Source organism: Trichechus manatus, unplaced genomic scaffold (genome assembly GCF_000243295.1).
Source record: "Trichechus manatus latirostris isolate Lorelei unplaced genomic scaffold, TriManLat1.0 scaffold00039, whole genome shotgun sequence".
NCBI lineage: Eukaryota > Metazoa > Chordata > Mammalia > Sirenia > Trichechidae > Trichechus > Trichechus manatus.
Window position 1 is genome coordinate 10196707 of NW_004443975.1, and position 20345 is coordinate 10217051.

Below are 20345 nucleotides of genomic sequence, written 5' to 3' on the forward strand. Positions count from 1 at the left end.
CACACATACCCCAACAAGCTCTTGTCTGTGTTGACAATGACTTCCAAATGGCCACATCCAATGGTCAAGTCTCAGTCCTCATCTTCTGTGATCTGTCAGCAATATCTGACAAGTTGAACTGTGCCTTCCTTCCTTAAATGCTATCTTCACGTGGCTTCTGTGAGCTGCTCTCTTGGTTCTCCCACCCACTGCTTCTCCTTCTCAGCCTTGTTTCTCGTCTCCCTAGCTCTGAATGTTGGCTGCTGAGGGCTCAGGCCTCAGTCCTGTGTCCACCTCCCTCTCTAGGTGACCTTGGCTGATCTCATAGCTTTAATACCACCTGACTACTCCTGAATTAAAATACGCTGACAGCTTCCACAGTTATAACTCCAGCCTGCATCTCCAGACTCCCGTATCCTGCCCACAACTCTTATCTGGAGTTCTCATGGGCATCTCAGACTTAACCTGCCCAAAACCACGCTCCTAACTTTTATCACCAAATCTGCTGTTTCCACAACTTACCCTGGCCATAACTCTGTTCTTTAAGTTTCTCTGGCAAAAAACAAAAAAGAGAGAGAGAGATTTTGGGGTTATTCTTGTTCTACCCTTTTGCCTTTATACGCCACACCGAATCCATCAGCAAATCTTGACAGCTCTAAGATACCCAGAATCCTACCGTTTGTCCCCCCTCCACCATGACTGCCCTCACAGGGATGACAGCAGTAGCCATCTGCATGGTCTCCTGCTCTACCTCCCTGATAGAGCCCTCACCACGGTCAGAGCTGCTTCTGCTCAGAGCCCTGCCACTTTCCCATCTCACCAGGCCCGCCATGGGCCAGGCCTCTGCGCCTTTCAGCTGTATTGGTGTTCTAGGGCTTCCCCAAAGAAGTACCTCAAATGGGGTGCCTGAAAACAACAGAAATTTATCATCTCACAATCCCGGAAGCCAGGAGTCCAAAATCAAGGTGTCCGCAGAGCCTCCTCTCTCTGAAGGTTCTAGGGGAAGACCCTTCCTTGGCTCTTTCTAGTTTCTGGTGTTTGGCAGCAATCCTTCGCGTTCCTTGGCTTATAGATGCCTCACTGCAGCCTCTGCCTCTAGTCTTCACGCGGTCATCTTCTGCATGTGTCTCTCTGTGTCTTCTCGTCTTTGTATAAGGACACCACTTATATTGGATTAGGACCCACCCTACTCCAGTATGCCCTTCATCTTAATTTAACTGATAACATTTTCAAAGGCTCCATTTCCAAACAAGGTCACATTCACGGGTGCTGGGGGTTAGAACTCAAACATGTCTTTTGGAGGGACGCAGTTCAACCCATAACAGTCTTACCTCTGTCCCTGGTCTACTCCTCTGTGGCTGTACCTGCTCCTTTATGTTCCCTGGGTCTGTCCGGTACTCCCCACTCAGAGCCCTTGCTCTGTTGCTCCCTCTGCTTGCAGTGTCTTCCCCCCCACCCCCCAGATTCCGAGATGACTGGTTCCTTGGGTGCCTTCAGCTCCTTCGTGTCTGCAGGAGGCTTCTCTGACCACCCTGCATAAAATAGCAAACTTCTTCCCCACTGCATGCACTCCACCCCCCAGCCTTATCTTTCTCTAGAGCACCTATCCCCATCGAGCATACTGTATGTTGACCTGTTCGTTTGTCTCCTTTGCCACTGTGGGTACACTGATAGAAAAGTTGCAGGGTCACGGGCTTTGTTTTACTCCCAGTGCCTGGCACACAGATGTGCCTTCACATACTCACTGCCTGAAGGAATGAGTATAAAGCCACGCCAGGGCTTCCCTGCTGCTGCCCAGCAAGGGGCCCCCATTTTCTCCTTGGTGGGAAGGAGGAGGTTGTTGCTGGTGAAAGCTGCCCAGGCCTTGTGGCTCCTGGCTCGCAGGCCTCCTGGCTCTCGGCTCACGGGCCCCTGGTTTTCCCCAGGTGTGTCTTCCTGCCCGACCAGGGCGCCTTCTTTGTGAACTACGTCATCGCCTCGGCCTTCATCGGCAATGGCATGGAGATGCTGCGGCTGCCGGGCCTCATCCTCTACACCTTCCGCATGATCATGGCCAAGACGGCCGCTGACCGAAGGAACGTCAAGCAGGTGCCATGCTGGGGTGGAGGGGGCGGGGACCACCACCAGCTGCAGGCTGTGCTTGGTGACTCACCACCGGAAGCACTCATGATCTGGTCAGCGCACCTCTTCAAGCCACGACTGACAGGCTGGTCACATGCACGCATACAAGCAAAATCACCAAATTCCTTTCCCATGGGTGTCAATTTGCATAACTTCTTGGGATTACTTCAGATGTCAAAGGCATTTTGGGCTTGTGACATTTGCTCCAAGGTACCCTAAATTGGATGGGAGGGGGTTTTCTTTTATTCTCCTTTGCGATTGTGAATACTGTAATAGGAAGGTTGCATTCTTTTATTTAACCCTTAAAACACCTATATGAGACGGGAACTACTAGTATTCCTGCTTCACAGATGAGCAAACTAAGCCCCAGAGAGGCTAAGTGTTTTGCCCAGGGCACACAGCTGGAAGTGGCAGAGCTGACCTTGGGTCTGCCACCAGAGTCTATGGGGAGTCATTCTACAGCCTACCCTCAGATAGTCCGTCTCCTCAAGGAGCTCACAGTCCTTTGGGGCAGACATGATTACAACAAGGGAAATGCTAAGGAAACATGCACTCCCCGTACAATTCTGGGCAAAGCCGGCGAAGGCTTTGTGGAGGGATAGAAAGGAACCGAACAGGTAGGGGTGGCTGTGGGTCTCCCATTTCCCAAATCCTCGTCCACCCCGCTCTCCCCTTGCCACCTAGAGTGCAGTGAGGTGTGTTTGGGGGCGGGGGACAAGCTTCTGAGCTCTTCCCACTACCTCCTCCCAGAACCAGGCCTTCGAGTATGAGTTTGGTGCCATGTACGCGTGGATGCTGTGTGTCTTCACTGTCATTGTGGCCTATAGCATCACCTGCCCCATCATCGCGCCGTTTGGTGAGCGATCCCCTCTGGAAGGGGAGGCTGCACGGTGCGGGGTGGTGCACCAGCCAGCGTCCCCTGGGAGCTGGGCCTGGGGTTGTGGGGTGGCTGACTTCCTAAGCGTCCTAGGGACAACCATCACTAGGACATTATGGAAACCCAGAAGTGGTGGATCTCTTGGAGCCACTTGGGCAAGCTGCCAAAGAACCACATGTGACACCAAATTTCATTTCATTTCCAAATGAGCTCCTTACACTGGCCTTCCAAATGATGCCCTCTCTCTGTATTTCTCCTGGGCCGAGGTTCTTCTTTGCTAGAGGATCACTTCATTCTTGGTTTTTAACCCTTTGATTTTAGCAACAACTAAGATCAGCCCTGGTGCTAATGGTCGCAGCTATCACGTCTGAGCTCAATCTGGCCACTCACTGTTGCACTCCAAGCAGGCTGTCATGTTTAAGCCTCAGAATCCTACAAGGCAGGTCTTGTTTCTACCCCCTTTCATGGATGAAGAATTGAGGGACACATGGTTAGTGAGAGATAGAGCCAGGATTTGAGCTCAGGGCTGTTTGACTTTAAAGGTCAAGGGCTTGATCACTACTCTAAAATAGAACATCAGCAACTGGCAGATGAATGAAAGACTGTGGGAGGAAACAGAACACCCAAAAAGCTGTTGGTAGTGATAGCTGAGGATTAGGGGTAGGAGGAAGTTTTATTTTTCCCTATGTACTCTCTGTGGGAGTCCCTGGGTGGTGTAAACAGTTAATGTGCTGGGCTGCCAACTGAAAGATTGGAGGTTTGAGTCCACCCAGAGGTGCCGGAGAAAAAAGGCCCAATGATCTACTTCCAAAAGATGACAACCATTGAAAAGCCTATGGAGTGCAGTTCTACTCTGACGTGCGTGGAGTTGCCGTGAATCTGAGTAGAGTTTATGAAAACTGCTCTGATTCTTTTTTTTTTCCCCTAACATTTTACTGTTGTTTAACTGAAAGTTTAGAGAGCGTATTAGTTTCCCATTCAATTTATACACAGCTCATTTCATGACATTGGCTGCAAACCCCTTCCTCCTTGGGTTCCCTGTGTCCATTCACCCAGCTTTCCGGCCCCTACCATCCTTCTGAACTTTGCTTTTGAGCAGATGATGCCCTTTAGGTCTCGTATAATTGATTGTTCCGAGGTATACATTCCTCACTGGTGTTATTGTTCATTTTATAGGTCTGTCTATTATATGATTGTAATGTGATCTCTGGGAGTGATTTCACTTCCAAGTTTGAAGCATGTCTAAGGGCCACCAGTCTCTAATAGACCAGTAAGACTGGTATTATTTATGAGTTTGAATTTTGCTCTACATTTCTCTCCAGCTCTGTCCGTGACTTACTAATGTGGTCCCCGGTCAGAGCAGTAGGTAGTGGTAGCTGGGCACCATCTAATTCTTCTGGTCTCAGGCTAATGAAGGCTATGGTTTGCTTCTGATTCTTACTCTGTTATACTATTTTAAAAATCTACAGTCTTACTTTTTTTAAAAAAGAACTTGGCATAGTAGAAAAGGAAGCCCCCACCTTCAGTGCCACCCGTGGGAGAAGACCTTGAGCATCCGTTGACTGTGATGAGGGCAGGAGGTCAGCCTGGGTGGGAGAAGGAGAGGAGGGAGTGGGAGGGTTGGGGGGTGGAACGCAGTGTGGAAGGGGACCAGGAAACTGAGCTCTTTCCTCAAAATGATCCTAGGATTTCAGTGTTCCATAGGGACAGAATCACAGATGCCTCTACTCCCTTGGGGACAGAAAGAGGCCAGGAAGGGGTAAAAGAGAGAAGGAGATATAGAGAGAACAGACTAGCATCCAGATTATTCATTCTGCCCAACTTGGGGTTCATGCAGTAGGCTTTCCCCTCCACCTGGCCCCCAGCTCCATGCACAAGTAGCCACGCACCAGAGGACGGGGGCAGAGCAGCCCTGGTGGCCCAGCTGAGGCCTCCAGCTCACAGCCCACCTCCGCAGGCCTCATCTACATCCTGCTCAAGCACATGGTGGACCGGCACAACCTCTACTTCGCCTACCTCCCGACCAAGCTGGAGAAGAAGATCCACTTCACTGCCGTGAACCAGGCCTTGGCAGCTCCCATCCTGTGCCTTTTCTGGCTCTTCTTCTTCTCCTTCCTGCGCCTGGGTGAGGGGCCCAGCCCTTGGCCTCACATTCCCACATCCACACCAGCCAATCAGATCCCTCACTGCTTTAGGAGCATCAACTTGGTGTCCAGTCAGAATGTGGTACCTGGTGGGGGTGCTGGTTGGGTGGGGCAGTGGACAGACCAGCTCCCAAGCTAGCCGGAGTTCAAGTGTAAGCCTTGTGAAGGCCTGGCCAATTGCCCGAGACACCCTTAGAGAGAAAACAGCCTCTTTACCACCCTTGGAGGGGCTGAACCAGAGGAGATGGGCCGCTGATCCAAATTCCTCTTTGGGGATGGTGGGTGGGCCCAGGTCCTCACATCTTACAGAGTGGAGGAGAATGGGACGTGATGGAGGGAACTGACATTCTTTTGGAAAAAAAGAAAAAAGTAGAGGAAATGGGTGACTCTGTTCCAATCAGGTTGGGGGAAGATTTCATCCTACCTAGTCCAGGCCACTGGGGACTAGAGGAACTGACCCAGCAAGGAAACTGGCAAGTTGTCATTGACTTGGTGTCCTGGCCCTGGTGATCTACTTCCCCAAAAATCAGCCATTGAAAACACTATGAAGCATAGTTCTACTCTGAAACACACAGGGTTGCCAGGAGTCAGAATTGACTCAATGGCAACTGGTTTTGTTTTTGGTGTCCCAGTTCCTGCTGGGAGCCTGGGCAAAGGTTGTGAAATCTGACCAGCTGTTCAGGGGGTCATTCTGTGCAGTCTAGCTGTGAAGGCAGCATCCCAGCTGCTGGAGTGAGGGAATATAGGTTGTAGGCCTTCCCTACACTTCCTTCCTGAGAGAGAAGTCATCCTCTGAGAGAAGACGGCACCAGTTGTGGCGTCCTTTCCTCGGCAGGGTGAGGGTGAGTGGCAGCCCACCCCCAACAAGGCTGCCATTCCTCTCTGTCCCCAGGCCTGAAGGCCCCCACCACCCTGTTCACCTTACTGGTGCTGCTGCTCACCATCCTGGTCTGCCTGGCCTACACCTGCTTTGGATGCTTCAAGCACCTCAGCCCTCTGAACTACAAGGTAAGGCGCCCCCCACCCACTGCTGCCCAACCCGGACCCAGAGGAGGAGGAGATGGGGGGTTCACTGTAGCCCTCCTCCCCGCTTCACATACCAACAGTCTTCTCTAGATTTTATTTACCCGTGGGTAGCTGGGTGTGATGTGTAGTTTCCTCCCCCCAGTTCCCTACTCCCTGCACCCCCCTCTCTCTCTCTCGGGCTGCTGCTGAGAGCTTGGTGCCAGCTGGTACTATTATTCTGGGTGTTAATCGTCTGTTTGTTTGGAGGGTGTTGGTTTTGTTTATTGTTACAATGTTCGGCTGTTATCTGCAGACAGAAGAATCGGCAAGTGACAAAGGAAGTGAAGCTGAGGCCCCCGCACCCCCACCCTTCACAGTAAGCGATGGTTCTCACCTAAGCGTTCGTTTTCCTTTCTTGTTCTGGTTTTAACGGTCCTAAGCAGATAGGCCCCGGAAAACATGTTTTGATGGTCTCGTGTTGAGATAGAAGCCCCTTGATGACGTGGCAGGTGGGTTTCTGAGTTATGTCAGCTGAGACGGCATCCCTCGTCCCTCTGGATGGGGGCCCTGCGTATGTGAAGCCACACCAGCCACTGGGGCGGTAACTTGCCACGAGGCACACCCTCCTCCAGAGGTTTCAGTTCCTCCTCCCTTTCCTTTGCTGCATATTTACTGCACGGGGAGTCTTTGGCTTCAGTGGAGCGACACTGTAAGGCCCTATGGTTTGATGCAGCTTTATCGCAGCTGTTCATCAGCACCTGCCTGGGTGAGGTCAAACAAGCTCCCCTTTTAATTCAAATGATTAATACCGGCTTAAAAGGAAGGCACCATGTTAGAAAGACACCAGGACTCCTGTCCTTCTGGACTTCCCTGCTTCCAGCCCCAGGGTCCTGCTCCTAGGGTGGGGCCGGGCAAGGAAAACGAGCTGCCTGCCACCTGGGCCAGCGGGAACAGCAGGTGTGCTTTCTAGGTGTCAGGCCCTCTTGTCAGTGTCTGTCCTTGGATGAGCCCCAGAGGAGAAGGTCCTCAGAAAGATTCCTTGCTGAGACACGCACCTGTGGCTGTGCCAGCCAGGCAGGGGAGAAGGCAGGACAGGTGGCTGATGCAATCCCTCCCTTCTCAGCCCAGGTCTGGGGAGTAGTGGAGCAGGGCTCTGGGCCTGGGATGGGAGGAACTGGAACTTACACAGGTTTGTTCAGCGTCTGAGAAGTTCAGTTGGAAGCACTCTAAGCCTGCCCTCTGTCAGTCGAGACTTGTGTCCCACATACAGTGAGAAATTCCCTTAGAATCCAGTGCTGAGAAATAGGTGTGCTTCTTTCTTTATGATAATGAGAACTGGGGAATGACTGTGGTTTGCGTTTTGCTCTGGCTGCTAGGAAGTTCTGCAGCTGGCATATCTTGGGTCCTGACTTTCTAAGTCTCTGCTGTGATTTCATTGTGTGTGTCTTTTACGAGCAGTGGGAAAGCTGTGCTGGGAGGAGGAGGGTGGCTGACACGTGTGGGTGGCAGGAAGGAACAGGTACGGAGTCTCACGCCTGCCCCACCCAAGCACTAACTCCGCCATTTGCTGGCAGCCGTATGTGCCCCGGATTCTGAACAGCTTGGCCTCGGAGAGGACAGCTCTGTCCCCACAGCAGCAGCAGACGTACGGCACCGTTCACAACATCAGTGGGGCTCTCCCGGGGCAGTGGTTGGCCCAGAACCCTGCAGACAGCGTGGCCGCCGCCTTCCAGGAGGCCTGAAGGCGAGCTGCCCGGCTGGGCCAGACTCGGAGAGCCAGGTGCTGAGGAGACACAGGAGCAGGAGCATTGGACTCCAACCCCAACCAAGTTCAGGACTTCTCTCCACTGTCTCAGGCTCCACTGCTCTGAAAAGTGGACCCAGGAAGGCCAGGGGGCTCAGGCTCTTGGCCAGGTGGGATGGGTTGGGACGCCAGCTAAGGGCCAGCGGGCGGCCTTTTCTGTAACAGTGGTGGTGAGGGGTGCACTCCCAGCTCCATACCTTACCTGCTCCCCTGAGGCCTGCTCGTTTCCCGGGTCCTCCCCTTTGCACAAGCTTCCAGCTCCTAGCTGGAATGATGTCCCCGGTGATTTTTAGCCAAGACCATGTGTTGAAATTTTGCCCCCAGAACCATTAGCCCTGGTGATTCTAGAAGATAATAGAAGGTAAAAGTGGAAGACCTTCTCCCTTCTGAATACCCAAACACTCCCCACCCTCTACACACACACACCCATGCGCGCACACAGACACACCTGATAACCAACGAGCCTGTAGGTCCTGGGTCTGAGATGGGGTGCAGATGGGAGCCCAGGTTCAGTCCAGCTTCCCCCTCTTTGTATTAAGTTGTTCATCCATCCCCCCATCCCCAGCACCTGTGGTCCCTGAAGCTGCCCCCAGGAGTCAGCTGTGGGGAGCAAGAAGGAAATGGACGGTGCTGGCTGCAGCAGGCTGAGCCAGCTGTGCACACACTCTGCATCCGGCAATTTCCTCCTTGTGTCTGGGTTTTTGTACCATGTTGCCAATGATGCTATGGCTGGGTCAGGGTCACCCACAGCAGGCAGGGACCATGAGAATCACTAATAAAGTGTCCATTTGGGCAGACTGCTGAGACCTAGCCTCTCCTGCCTGTTTAGGGCCGAGGGTGTGGAGCTCAGCCTCCACTCAGTCCTCAATCCTGTCTGTGCCCTTCAAGGGGGGTGGGGCAGTGCTCAGGGGAGAACAGCCTGGACGGGCAGGGAGTGGGATTCCGGCCCAGACCAGAGGAAAGGAGGAGGAGAGTGTGTCTGGGCCGGGTGCAGGGCTGTGCACCGCTCTTAAGCTGTGACGCCGGCAGGAAGGAGCTGCAGCCTTTGCCTTTTCTCCTGTGGGATCTTGGGGCTGGGACGCAACTGTGGACTCGTTGAGCTTCCTCCCTTCTGCCTCCAGGTGGCGCCAGAGGCCCAAGTCGGCGTGTTGGTGGGCGGGGCCCTGGCGGCCCCTCAGCAAGCCTGCCTTGGGCTTGTCGGCAGCCGGCCTGGCTGAGCCGGGTTTTTGGAGGCGAGGCCTAAAGTGGGGTTCCCTTCTCACAGCTGCGCCCCTCTGAACTCTCCCTGCTGACCTGCCCTCGGCGCTCACTCGGACTCGCCGCTTCTGCCCCGAATTGCGCAGCGCACTGGGACGGGGTGCAGGCGTGGTGCGTCCTTTGGGGTGGCCCAGCCTCTGGCATAAGGGGTGTTGCGCAGCGTGGCCTCCGCTAGCCACCTGGCCCCAGCAGGCCGCTCCTTCCCTCCCCAGGAAGAGGGGCAGCAGAGGACCCAGGTGGGATTCCCTCCCCGGCGCAGGCTGCAGACCTGCCAGTCCCGCGCTGGAAGCAGAACCAGCCGTTGCGTCAGGGACACGCATGTCACTTAGACGTAAAATCATTTATTATCAAAGCCGCGTTTCCTACCACGTGGGAGACAGCTTGGGGGTGAGCATGGGGTCCCAGCATGGGCAGGGAAGGACATAAATTCATTCCTCAGGAAAGGGGCATCTTTGCCAAGAACAGGAGGCCCCCTCCTCCCTGCCAGCCCCACTCCCCCGGGTGGGTGCAGGGAGGACAGGCGCTTCTCCGAGGGGAGCTGACGGTCGGAGGATGTGGGCTTCTGTCAGAAAGGGTGGGATGGCAGCGAGGGATGGGGGCTGCCTCGGAGGCATTGGTCAGTCCCCGCGGGCGTCACTGCTTTTCCACCTGCCCCACGAACTTGCGGATGTCCTGGGCGAGCAGCTCTGGCTCCTCAAAGGCAGCGAAGTGGCCCCCGCGGGGCATGTAGGAATAGCTGAGCAGTTTCGGGTACTTGAACCTCACCAGCTTTTCCGGTAAGTGGATCAACTCGCTAGGGAAGGCGGCAAAGCCCGTGGGCACCTGGACCTTTATCCTAGGGCAGGAGAGGGGCGGGGCAGAGAGCTTGCTGAGGGCGAGGCTGGCCCCGCCCCTCTCTTGCCCAGAGCAGGGGGTCCAGGAGCTTTGGGGAGGGGGTCAGCTCACCCACCCACCCAGGCCTTCAGGGCCAAAAAGAAAAGGATAGATCCAGGGCTTTAAGCGCCTCTCCCAGGCCACTCCCTCAACCCCAGCCCACTAAGGGCCCTCTCTCTTCTGGGAGGAGGGACTGAGAACAAGCTGGGAGTAAGGGTAGGGCAGCTTCCAACTCCCCACCTTTGCTCCCCCTTCCCTTTACTGTCGCCCTGAAGGTCTCCCTGTGAGATCTGGAAACCAGTTGGCCCCAGCAGGGTGCTGGGGACATCCCAGAACCGTCAGTGCCACATCAGGGCAGCATCCTGGCCCCAGGGGAGCCCTAGGGACATCTAGGGATCAGGCACCACCTGCTCCAGGAGCCAGTTGGAAAGGCATAGGGATTTCTACAAGCCCCCTGACCTCTTTCAATAGTGTTCTCATCCGAGGCACCTTGTGCACCCCGAGGGTGGCAGCTGGGCCAGGCTGTGCTTTTCCCACCACCAATGCCCCTCCTTCAGGTCAAGACTGGTGCTCCCCTGCTCCCTGCCTCAGAGGCCCCCGCTCCAGGCTCCAACCAGGCTCACCTCTCATGCATCTCAGCGGTCAAGCCCTGCCCCAAGTTCTCCTTGTAGAAGCGCTGGGAGGAGACGATGGTCTCCGTGGTCCAGTAGAGCATGACGTTGGTCAGCAGGTCATCCAGGGAGAACTTCCTGGGAAGCAGCACAGGAAGCCTCACTCAGCAACAGCCATACAGACGGAAGCTGCCACTTCCCAGCTCCCGCATCGGCCAGGCACTGTGCTCATGTGGTTTTACCCTCATGACAACGCTGTAACACTGGTGCTGTCATCCCCATTCCACAGAGGCTCAGAACCTGCTCTCGGTCACCAGCTACTAATGTGACGGTGACAGGTAATGCAGAGTGCTGACCGCGTACGAGGCGGGCACTGTTCTAAGCGCTTTATGTGGACGAATTCATTTGTTCCTCTCAGCAATCTATGGGACGTGGGTACTACTATTACCTCCATTTTGCTGATAAGCAGAGAATCCAGATTCAAATCTAGGCACTTTGGGTTCAGGACTCATGTTCCTAACTCTGGTTGCTTAGCCATGTCACCCCTCCCTACCCCCATGATTCCCCTCATAGTCCCTCTACAGAGGCCTAGTTCCAGACTTCTCCAGGGCACTGAATCTCCCACTCCCCAGAATCCTATGTGATTTTCAGCACTTATTGGAGGTTGCCTGGATGACCTCCTGGGAGCAGGAATGAGGGAGGCCTGGCTTCTGTCTTCCTCAGAACCCAGCATTGCTGGAGGCCATGAATGGAAAGGGCCAGAAGTCTAGGGACCCACATCTGGTCTCAGCCATGTCACTAAGAAGCACTGGGACTTTGTCGATTGTTTACCCTGTCTGTGCCCTAGTTTCTCTTCTTGTAAAAACAGGATTAATAATATTTGGAAAGCATGTGAAAATTTCCAAAGAAAAAGCACTATACAAAATTCCGGTCCATTAGTAACAGCCTGTTCAGCCAGAAAGCTGGCATTCCCAAATCTACCTGTCAAAAGGGTACTATTCACCTGCTAGGAGAGCACCTTTTCAGCACTTCCTGTGTGCCAGGTGCTAACATAGGTACTGCGGATCCAAAGGTAAGTCAGGCTGGGTGCCTGCCTGGAGGAGCACGTGGCCCAGCAGGGAGACCAAGCGTAAGCCACTGGTTGTACTGGCAGAGGCGGGGGTGGGTGCGCACAAGGACACATTCTGCCTGGACAGAGGCAGAAGTCAAGGAAGGCTTCTTAGAGGAGGTGACCTGTACACTGGCTCTTTAAAGGGAAGTAAATTGGGCAGAAGGGTGTCAGAAACATTAGCATGCAAAAGGCACAAAGGCTGAGCGTAGAGGGCAGCTTCATGGACTGGAGCACTGAGTGTCTGGCCTGGCTAACTCGCAGGAAGTGGAGAGGGCGAGGCTAGGGAAAGGGGGTCGGGTCTCAGCAGAGCATCTGGAACACCATGTTAACTCTGCTGGTTGGCTCATGACTGAGAGCAAGCTGTGCGTTCCAGGGAAAGCGATAAGATGGCTATCCAGAATTTTTAGTTCCTCCTGGGTGTACTTGCTGCCCTTGGGCCCAGACCCCATGCTAGATCCATAATGTCCTGGTCATGCCCCCTCATGTCACTGCTGCCTGAATGAGAAGAGCATTTGCTGCCTTCCCCCTCCACACACACACACACACACCTCACCTCACTCCTCAGCTCTCGGGCAATTACTCTAGTCCATTGATCAGAAGCCAATTCACTGAAAACGGCCAATTTGCTGAATTTACTTGTTTGCTTCAGCTGTTTAGATGCAGCTGATCAATCCCATTTTATCCTCAGAACCACATTTTAAAGAATGCTCAATGCACCTTTGCCCTGCTTTCAAAGAATGCAGCTGGAGGCAGGAGTAGAGAGAGGCGGGGCAGAGAGAAAGGGACTAATACGGAATCTGAAAATATGAAGAATTGTGAAAAGAGGCTTCCTGGGAATGAAGAAGATATTCATAAGACATCTTCACAGGCAGGAATATATTCTTCTTATGCCCTCAGTCCCTCTCCAAAGCCCTGGATGTCCAGCATAGCCACTCACAGCAAAGAGAAAGTGGATGCCTTTTAAACACAATTTTGATGACAGAATGAAAACCGGTCACTGAAAACTAAATAGTTACAACAAACATTTAAGTTCTGTGAACTGGCCTTCAGCGAGTTGGCCTGCTTCCATCTCCCTTGGCCTCTGACCACAGCTTAAAAACTACCACAATAACCGTCTTCCATCCTACTGCAGTGAGAGGGATCTTTCTAGAACGCAGACGTGATCATGTCTGTCCCCTGCTCATAGTTTTGGTTCTCCTTGTAGCCTCGCAGCTGTAGGAGGTGGCTCAGTGGGGTGGTCTGGGGGCGCCTCACATCTGGTGGCTGCTCCCCCTATTTGTGTGCAAGGAGCAGGGCCAGGCCCCTGCCTGGGTGGTCCTAATGGAGAGCCACTGACCCTTGAGTCCTGCCAGACATGGGGTGGGGAAACAGATCCCAGGGTGAGGGCTTGCGAGGCTCTTGGAAGACCTGTCTGTAAGAATGAGTTCATGGTCTGGCCCCAGTGTACCTGCTGCAGCCTCTATACAAGTCCAAGCACACCCTGCATTTTAATCGCTCCAGTCTTTGCTTCTGCTGTTCCCTTTGCCTATATTTCCTTCTCCCACCCTTCTCCACGTGGCAAACTCCTACTCATCCTTCAAGGCCCAAAGAGATTCTCCCAGTCACTTCCCCTCCCTGTCCCTTAGGCTAATCAAGTCCTCCTTCCTCTAGACTCCCATAGTCCTTTGCATGTGTCCGTATTCTAGAACTCATTCATTTAACAATTATTTACTGAGCACCTACTACATGTCCGGCACTGTTCTAGGTGCTTACAGCAGGGCCAAGACAGAGCCCCTGCCCCAAGGCAGGGATCCGTCTCCCTTCACTCTCTCTCCCCCACCCCAGTACCAAGTCTGGTGCTGTGTGAGTCACTGAAGGAATAAAGAAAGGCACGGGCCCGGGGAAGGTAGTTCAGAGGCAACCTTGATGAAGCCTGAGGTTGGCCAGGGACCTAGGAGTCCCTGCTCTGTGGAGGCTGCAGCCTTCTAAGACTCCAGGAGATGGGACAGCCCCCCAGGTCTTCCTGCCAGCCACACTCAGGATCAGCTTCCAGAGTCCCAGGGGCTCAGTGCTCTGGATCCCAAGATGTAGCTGTTCAGCCAACGGAGCATGGGCAATCACAAGTCCTATGTCCTATTCCTGACCACCCTGCTGTGAGACACTAGACCTCTCTGTGCCTCAGCTTCCTCATCCACAAGACAAGGCTAAGTCGGGGGTCAGCCGAAAATAGACCTTGCCAATCCATCCCCCAACCCCTCCCCGCCAGATAACGGAAGCAGAGGTGAGATGAAGAGGAGGGTAATATGTGAAGAAGGTGGCTGCTGGGTTGGGGGCCCGACGGCAGTGACAAGGAGGGTCTCACCTCTCCAGGCCTCCATCTTCCAGGTTTCGGAATTCCGAATTGGTCCAGGTGGAAAACTTCTCCAGAATATAGGCAGCCAGCCCCACGGGGGAGTCATTCAGAGCACAGCCTGGGTGGGAGGGATCAAGGGAGGGACTCAGGCCTGACAACCAGGGAGCCCATCAGGACTGAGGTATGGTGCTGGTCGCACATACTGGGCCATGGGCAGGAAGCCACGTTCACTCTGCCCTAACTCTTGGGGTACTCATGCACCTCACTTCCTTAACCCTCAGCCTTGGGACCCTCATCTGATACACAGGGATAACAACATCTCCCCACTACTTCATGGAGTCACATGCTGCACGGGCAGCTTCCTTCAGACTGAAGGGTTGATGACTGGGTTTCATGAGGCCCAAATTAGAAATATATATGAATGCTATTTTTTTTTAAAGTTTTGGTGGGTTTTTTTTTTTGGTCTGTACGCTATAATTAGTGAAAAATAAGAAACAACCTGAAGTCCAAAATAGGGTATCCGTTAAAAAGAAATACCAATACTGATTAGTGGTGCCAGAGGCAGGTGGGATGGAGGGGGAAAGGGGAGTCGCTGTTTAGAGGGGGACACTGAGCTTCTATTAAGGGTGATGGAAAGTTTTGGAAACAGATAATGATGATGGTTGAAAACATGCTGAACGTAATTAACATTAATGAATTATACATGTAAAAAATGTTAACATGGAAAATGTTACATATATATTTACAATAAATAAAATAAATATACCCATAAGCTAAAACAGTGTGCAGTCCTTGACAATGGCTAGGGCAACAACGCAGGTAAATCTCACAAACATAATATGAGGAAAAGCGGCCAGACTCAAAAGAATCCGTACTCTGATTCCGTTCATAGAAAGTATAAAAACAGACAAAAGCAATCTATCTGTCAGAAGCTGGGAGGATGGTTCCTCTTGACGGGACAGCATGCCTGGGAGACAGCACAAGGGGGTGGATTCTGGGATGTGGGGGTCATGTTCTCTTTCCTGATGTGACTGCTAGTTCCATGCATGTATTCCATTTGTGAAAATTCATCAACCAAAATGCTAGCAAGTTCTTTTGAAGACTGGGAGGGGGAGAGAGGGCTGGAAAGGGAGGGGAGTTATAGGTGATAAGACTTTTCAGATTTGTGGTTTTTCTCCATTTTTCAATTTTTTGATAATGAATATGATTACTTTTATAATCAGAGAAAAGACTGGTTTGATAAAGGATTATTATTATTATGGGCTGTCTCACATATGTGAGCATGGGACTATCGTGAAAATTGTAAAAAGTTTTGAAATGGGCAAAAGCGTTACTGGGAATCCTTGCAGTGGAATTCTGAGTTTTCTAGTGGACCCTTATGGAGCTTTCTGATTCTATTGGGGTCCCATCTTCCCTTGTCTTTGAGCTATTTTACAGCTCTGTAAATTACAGAAAACTGATAGTAATACAAAAGATTCTTGTTCATAGAGAAGCAAATGAATTTTGTCCTGTGGAGATGTAACTAAGTCTTACCCTGTGGATTTTGACCAGTTTTGAATCTGTTACCAAATTGACTTCAGTGTTCCTAATTGCCTTTGAACCATTTTTTTAATTTTTCTTTTTCTTTTTACTTTACAGGTTCCTTTATTAACTAATGAGCTAAATAAAATCTTTGAACGTGCTCATTTTATATTTGTATGAGTCATGGTTTTACCTTTTTTTTAAAAAAATCATGTTTTCACAGGACCCTCCTGGCAGAAATGGTTTCTGGGCCCTCCCTCACTGTCACAGGAACTTCCCCCCAAGGGCCCAGGGGCACCCTCTCCCTTTCCTTTACTGGGGTCCCACCCCCACAGCCCCAGAGCTGCCCAGGTCCCAGGCTTCATCCTCTCCTTACCCGCCACCCCCTGCCCCTCTCTAGTGTAGGACTCAGACTCAGAGGTGGGGGACCAGGGGTCAAAGCCACTATGAATATAGAATCAGATAAATGGAATTGTTTGGTCAGCCTGGGAATCTGATGACCATTATAAACTTTCCTCTGTAGAAAAATGCAGTTCAAGGGTCAAAAGAACTTAGAGTTCCCTACAAGAGGTTTTCTGTCATGTGAGCAGTGTTCTGGGGGATAGTGAGGTTGCCCCCAGTTGTGTGCCTTGTTGAATAGAGTGGACATAAGGCCATTTATGCCTGTGATGTGACCCCCCAGGGAAGAAGGCCCAGCTGCAGCTGCCTTGAGAGTGCTCACCCACAGTGTCCGGCTTGGTGGCCTGGATGTGCATATAGCCGCTCTCCCTCATCAAGCTGTAGAAGACCTTCTCCTTGAGGGGGTACAGCAGCTCCAGGTCCCTCTCGGTGTAGCCGAAAAGCCCCCCAAAACGCCGCCCCAGCAGAAGGGTCAGGGTGGAGAAATTTCTTAAAATCAAAGCCATGTTCAAGTGCAGGCCTTTCACGTGGCTGAGGGCAGAAAGAGGCGCACAGTGAGAAGAGAGAAGAGACGGAGGAGGAACAGACCACAGGCTGAGGTGCACAGCGCCAGCCGCCTTCATGTCCTGCCCCTCTGGGGTAGCCACAGAAGTTTGAAGAAGGGGATTTGGGAAAGATATAGAACTTCTAGAAAGTTCCAGTCAGGTCTCTCCCAGTGCTTGGCCCATCAGAAAGGCCCGGTTCCTGACCTTCCCTCGCCTCACTGGCCCTCTCTGCCTGGGTAACTGGCACAGAGTCACCAGGCAAGTGTTATACCACAAAGAGGGTGGCCTAGGCAGAGCTGAATGACGGGGGACCCTCCTATTGCTCCCCTGGGCCCACAGCATCCCGCCAGGGGCCATTGAGAGGGTCCCTGGCTCAGACACATTACCCAGTGGACAACACCGCACAGATGACCATCGCTCAGAGATGCGTGCGCACACACGCCCCGAAAATGACCCTCACCTGGGCACCATCTGGGCCATGTTGGTGCAGATTAGGGAGCCCCAGTCTCCACCTTGAATGTAGAACTCCTCAAAGTTCAGCCGCAGCATCAGCTTATAAAAGATCCTTGCGGTAGCCACTGAATTGAAGCCTGGTTGTGAGGGGGAAAGAGAACGCGGTCACAGGGAGGTCGCTGTGAAATTCCTCAGGCCCGCCTCCCCCAGGTTGGGATGAGAGCAGTCTGCAGGAGGCTAGAAAGAATCCTGGGGCCCAAGGGTAGGTGGAGTTCCAGCCCTGGAAGGCAGCGCCTGTCTCTGTGAAGGGGGCTGAGTGCCAGGCCGGGAGGGATGTACTCGGCTCAGGCTAGCCCCTGTGAGGTGTCCATGAGCCCTCACTCACTGTGTGTGTGGTTTGGTCAGCCTGGCTAGCCTGGAACAGTCCAGGGCTAAAATGCGGACCTGCCCCTAAGCGGGGAAGTCATGAGAACATGAGAGTCTGGGCCCCAACCAGCACTGAACACCCTGACTGGTACTCTGCCTAGCCCCTCCCCTCTGCACTCCTCAGATCCTAAGAAAATGTGCTGACCTTTGCATAAGAAAAATGCCTCCTGGCTGCCTGTGCGTCCCAGTTCCACATCCCCTTCCCCAGCATCCTCAGTCCCAGCCAACGCCTTGCCTCATCCTCCTCCCAGAAGAAGTGCCTGATGGGAGAATCTTGCCCACGCTGGGTGAGGACTGAGCGGGCACACACCCTCCAGCAGCCCCTACCCTTTTTGGAGGATGCCTCTGAGAAGGCGTAGCCTGGAATGGAAGGGCAGATGACTTCAAAAACATGCTCGTCGCTGAGGCCGTGGCTCTTGGGGTCAGTCAGGAGAGGGATGATCTTATAAAATTCGTAGAAGGAGCCGGGCCAGCCATGAACCATTAGCAAGGGCTTCGGGGTGCGGCCTGCGGGCAGCTGTGGAGGCTTCACGTGGATGAAGTGGATGTCGAGGCCTGGGGGACAGAGCACAGTCAGGGGTGGGAGAGAAGACAGCCCACAGCTGGGGGGCTGCAGTCCTGACATGCGGACCTCAGAGTGTCTGGTCAGGCACTCCACCTGCTCCCACTGTTAACCGCCCCCATCATGATATTGCTCACGGCAACAACAGCCAACACCTATCCGGGCGCCCTCACTTGGCCTCCACAGCAACTCGGCAAGGGAGATGCTGTTATTATCCCATTTCACAGAGGCGCTGGACTGGGGAAAAGCTACTGTAGTACCTTTGACAAAGATTAAAAACCAAACCCGTTGCTGTTGAGTCGATTCTGACTCATGGCGACTCCATGTGTTAGAGTAGAAGTGAGCTCCATAAATTTTCTTGGATGTAATCTTTACAGAAGCAGACTGCCAGGCCTTTCTTCTGCAACCCCGCTGGGTGGGTATGAACTGCCAACATTTCAGTCAGTAGTCTGAGCACAAACCATTTGTGCCACCCAGGGATCACTGACCAAGAACGAATCACCTTTATCCCTGAAAGCACTTATAAAACAATAAAATACACAACCACTTGCTAGAAATATGGGCAAAGGAAACAAATGAGCAATTGATTTAGGAAAAAAGTGGCAAAAAGAAAAAAATTATGCAACCCAGTTAGTCTAAGAACTACAAATTAAAACAAGGTAGTATTTTTTCTTTTACCCATTAAATTGGCAAAAAAACAAAAAGTACTACCCAGTGTTGTCAGGTCTTTGGGGAAATAGGCACATGTATGCAAATAATGAAAGCAGAAATTAGAAGTGAACAAGTTTAAATGCTGGCTCACTCCAATAAACAGGCCTCTGAGTACCATTCAGTTAGCAAGTCCCCCTGAGTAACTGTGTTTCTAAGGAGATGCTGCCCCACCTACGCCTCTGAGCACCTGCCAATCTCTGAAGTCCTTGCTTCCCCCAAATCCCACACAAGATCAGCCGTCCACTCTGCTCGGTGGGACTGGGCTGACCAGCACCGCTCTCCCTTACTAGGGTAAGCAATACATTCAGCTTTGTTTTTTTAGCTCCAATACTGAGTGAGGTCTCAATATCCTTTAACAGTACCTTTCTAGAAAACAATTTGGCAATACATGTTTTGATATTCTTAAAATGTGTAGGTATATGTCCTTTAAGGAGCCCTGGTGGCGCAATGGTTAAGCGCTGGGCTGCTCCCCTAAAGGTCGGAGGTTCGAACCCACCAGCAGCTCTGTGAGAGAAGAGGACTGGCAATCGGCTCCTGTAAAGAAGACAGCCTAGAAACCCTATGGGGCAGTTCTACTCTGTCCCACAGGGTCGCTATGAGTTGCAGTCGACTCAGTGGCACACAATGACATCATCTGTCCATTACCCCAAATCCATTTCTAGGATATGTGCAAAGCTGCACACTGTAACAGGGCTCTATTCATTATGTCCTCATACTCTGTGTAGTTTATAATGATACTCTCCACGAAGCAGCTAGCGTGATATGCGAAAATATGTCGGATCACACCACTCCCCTGCTCAGAATCCTCCAATGGCGCGGCCCATCAGGACTGGCTTCACGGAAGGGCCTCATGCTTGGTTTAATGCTCTGCTGTCAGCATCTGAAAGTTCTTAATTTTTGAACCAAGCATTCTGCATTTTCATTTCCACTGGGGCCCACAAATGTATGTAGCCCATCCTGGCTCCCATCCTCCCAGAGTAAAGGCCTCACTCTGACCCACAAAGCCCTCCAGGACCTGGCTCCCGGCTACCCCTCAGGGCTCGGCTCCTTCCAACTTCCTCCTCGCTCACTCTCCCCTCAGGGCCTTTGCACCTGATGTCTCCTGGGGGTTAACAAGTATCTTTTCCACAGACAGCGGAACTTCCTTCAGGTCTCTGCTCAGAAGGCACCTCAATAAGCCTTTCACGCCACAAAACAGTAATGCTCCCTCCCTCCAGGCTTGCTCCCTCCCTCCCGGGCTTCATTCTTCTTGGTAGCATTTATCCCCACCCGCGCACTGCCTGCTGTCTTCCCATCAGAATGTGAACCCGCGAGGGCAGGGCCAGGCCTGTTCACTGCCTGCAGTATTCCCAGAGCCCAGAACAGTTCTGCTCCACGCAGGCCTCAATGAATCCTTGTTTAATAATAAAAAAAAAATGGGAAAAAACCCTGTATATGCAGCAATGGCTAAATAAACAGATTATGGTTTAACAGGATACTAGACTACAATACAGTCATTTAAAATGACAGTGTAGATATATATTTATTTAACATAGAAAACAGCTCACTATACATTGCTGAGAGGTAAAAGCAAGTTACCGAGCTATACACATTGTATGGTCCATTTTTTTTTTA

The 20345-nt window shown here is 52.3% G+C and overlaps 2 protein-coding genes across 4 annotated transcripts in view; one reads left to right on the forward strand and one right to left on the reverse strand.

Moving 5' to 3' along the window:
* Positions 1–8000, forward strand: part of TMEM63A (transmembrane protein 63A) — a 44179-nt gene extending 36179 nt beyond the window's left edge. For all 3 annotated transcript variants that reach the window (XM_023730934.1, XM_023730933.1, XM_023730935.1), the window contains 6 exons: positions 1905–2067; positions 2851–2956; positions 4935–5102; positions 6014–6129; positions 6440–6502; positions 7701–8000. In XM_023730934.1, coding sequence (XP_023586702.1) covers positions 1905–2067; positions 2851–2956; positions 4935–5102; positions 6014–6129; positions 6440–6502; positions 7701–7868 — 784 coding nt within the window. In that variant the 3' untranslated portion in view covers positions 7869–8000. The remainder of the gene's footprint in view (positions 1–1904; positions 2068–2850; positions 2957–4934; positions 5103–6013; positions 6130–6439; positions 6503–7700) is intronic.
* Positions 8001–9439: 1439 nt separating this feature from the next.
* EPHX1 (epoxide hydrolase 1) overlaps positions 9440–20345 on the reverse strand; it is a 34759-nt gene continuing 23853 nt past the window's right edge. The window contains exons 4-9 of the mRNA XM_004375893.2: positions 17786–18013; positions 17040–17169; positions 16357–16565; positions 14124–14232; positions 10684–10809; positions 9440–10022 (exon numbers count right to left, since the gene is read on the reverse strand). Of these exons, the coding sequence (XP_004375950.1) occupies positions 9821–10022; positions 10684–10809; positions 14124–14232; positions 16357–16565; positions 17040–17169; positions 17786–18013 (1004 nt within the window). The 3' untranslated portion in view covers positions 9440–9820. The remainder of the gene's footprint in view (positions 10023–10683; positions 10810–14123; positions 14233–16356; positions 16566–17039; positions 17170–17785; positions 18014–20345) is intronic.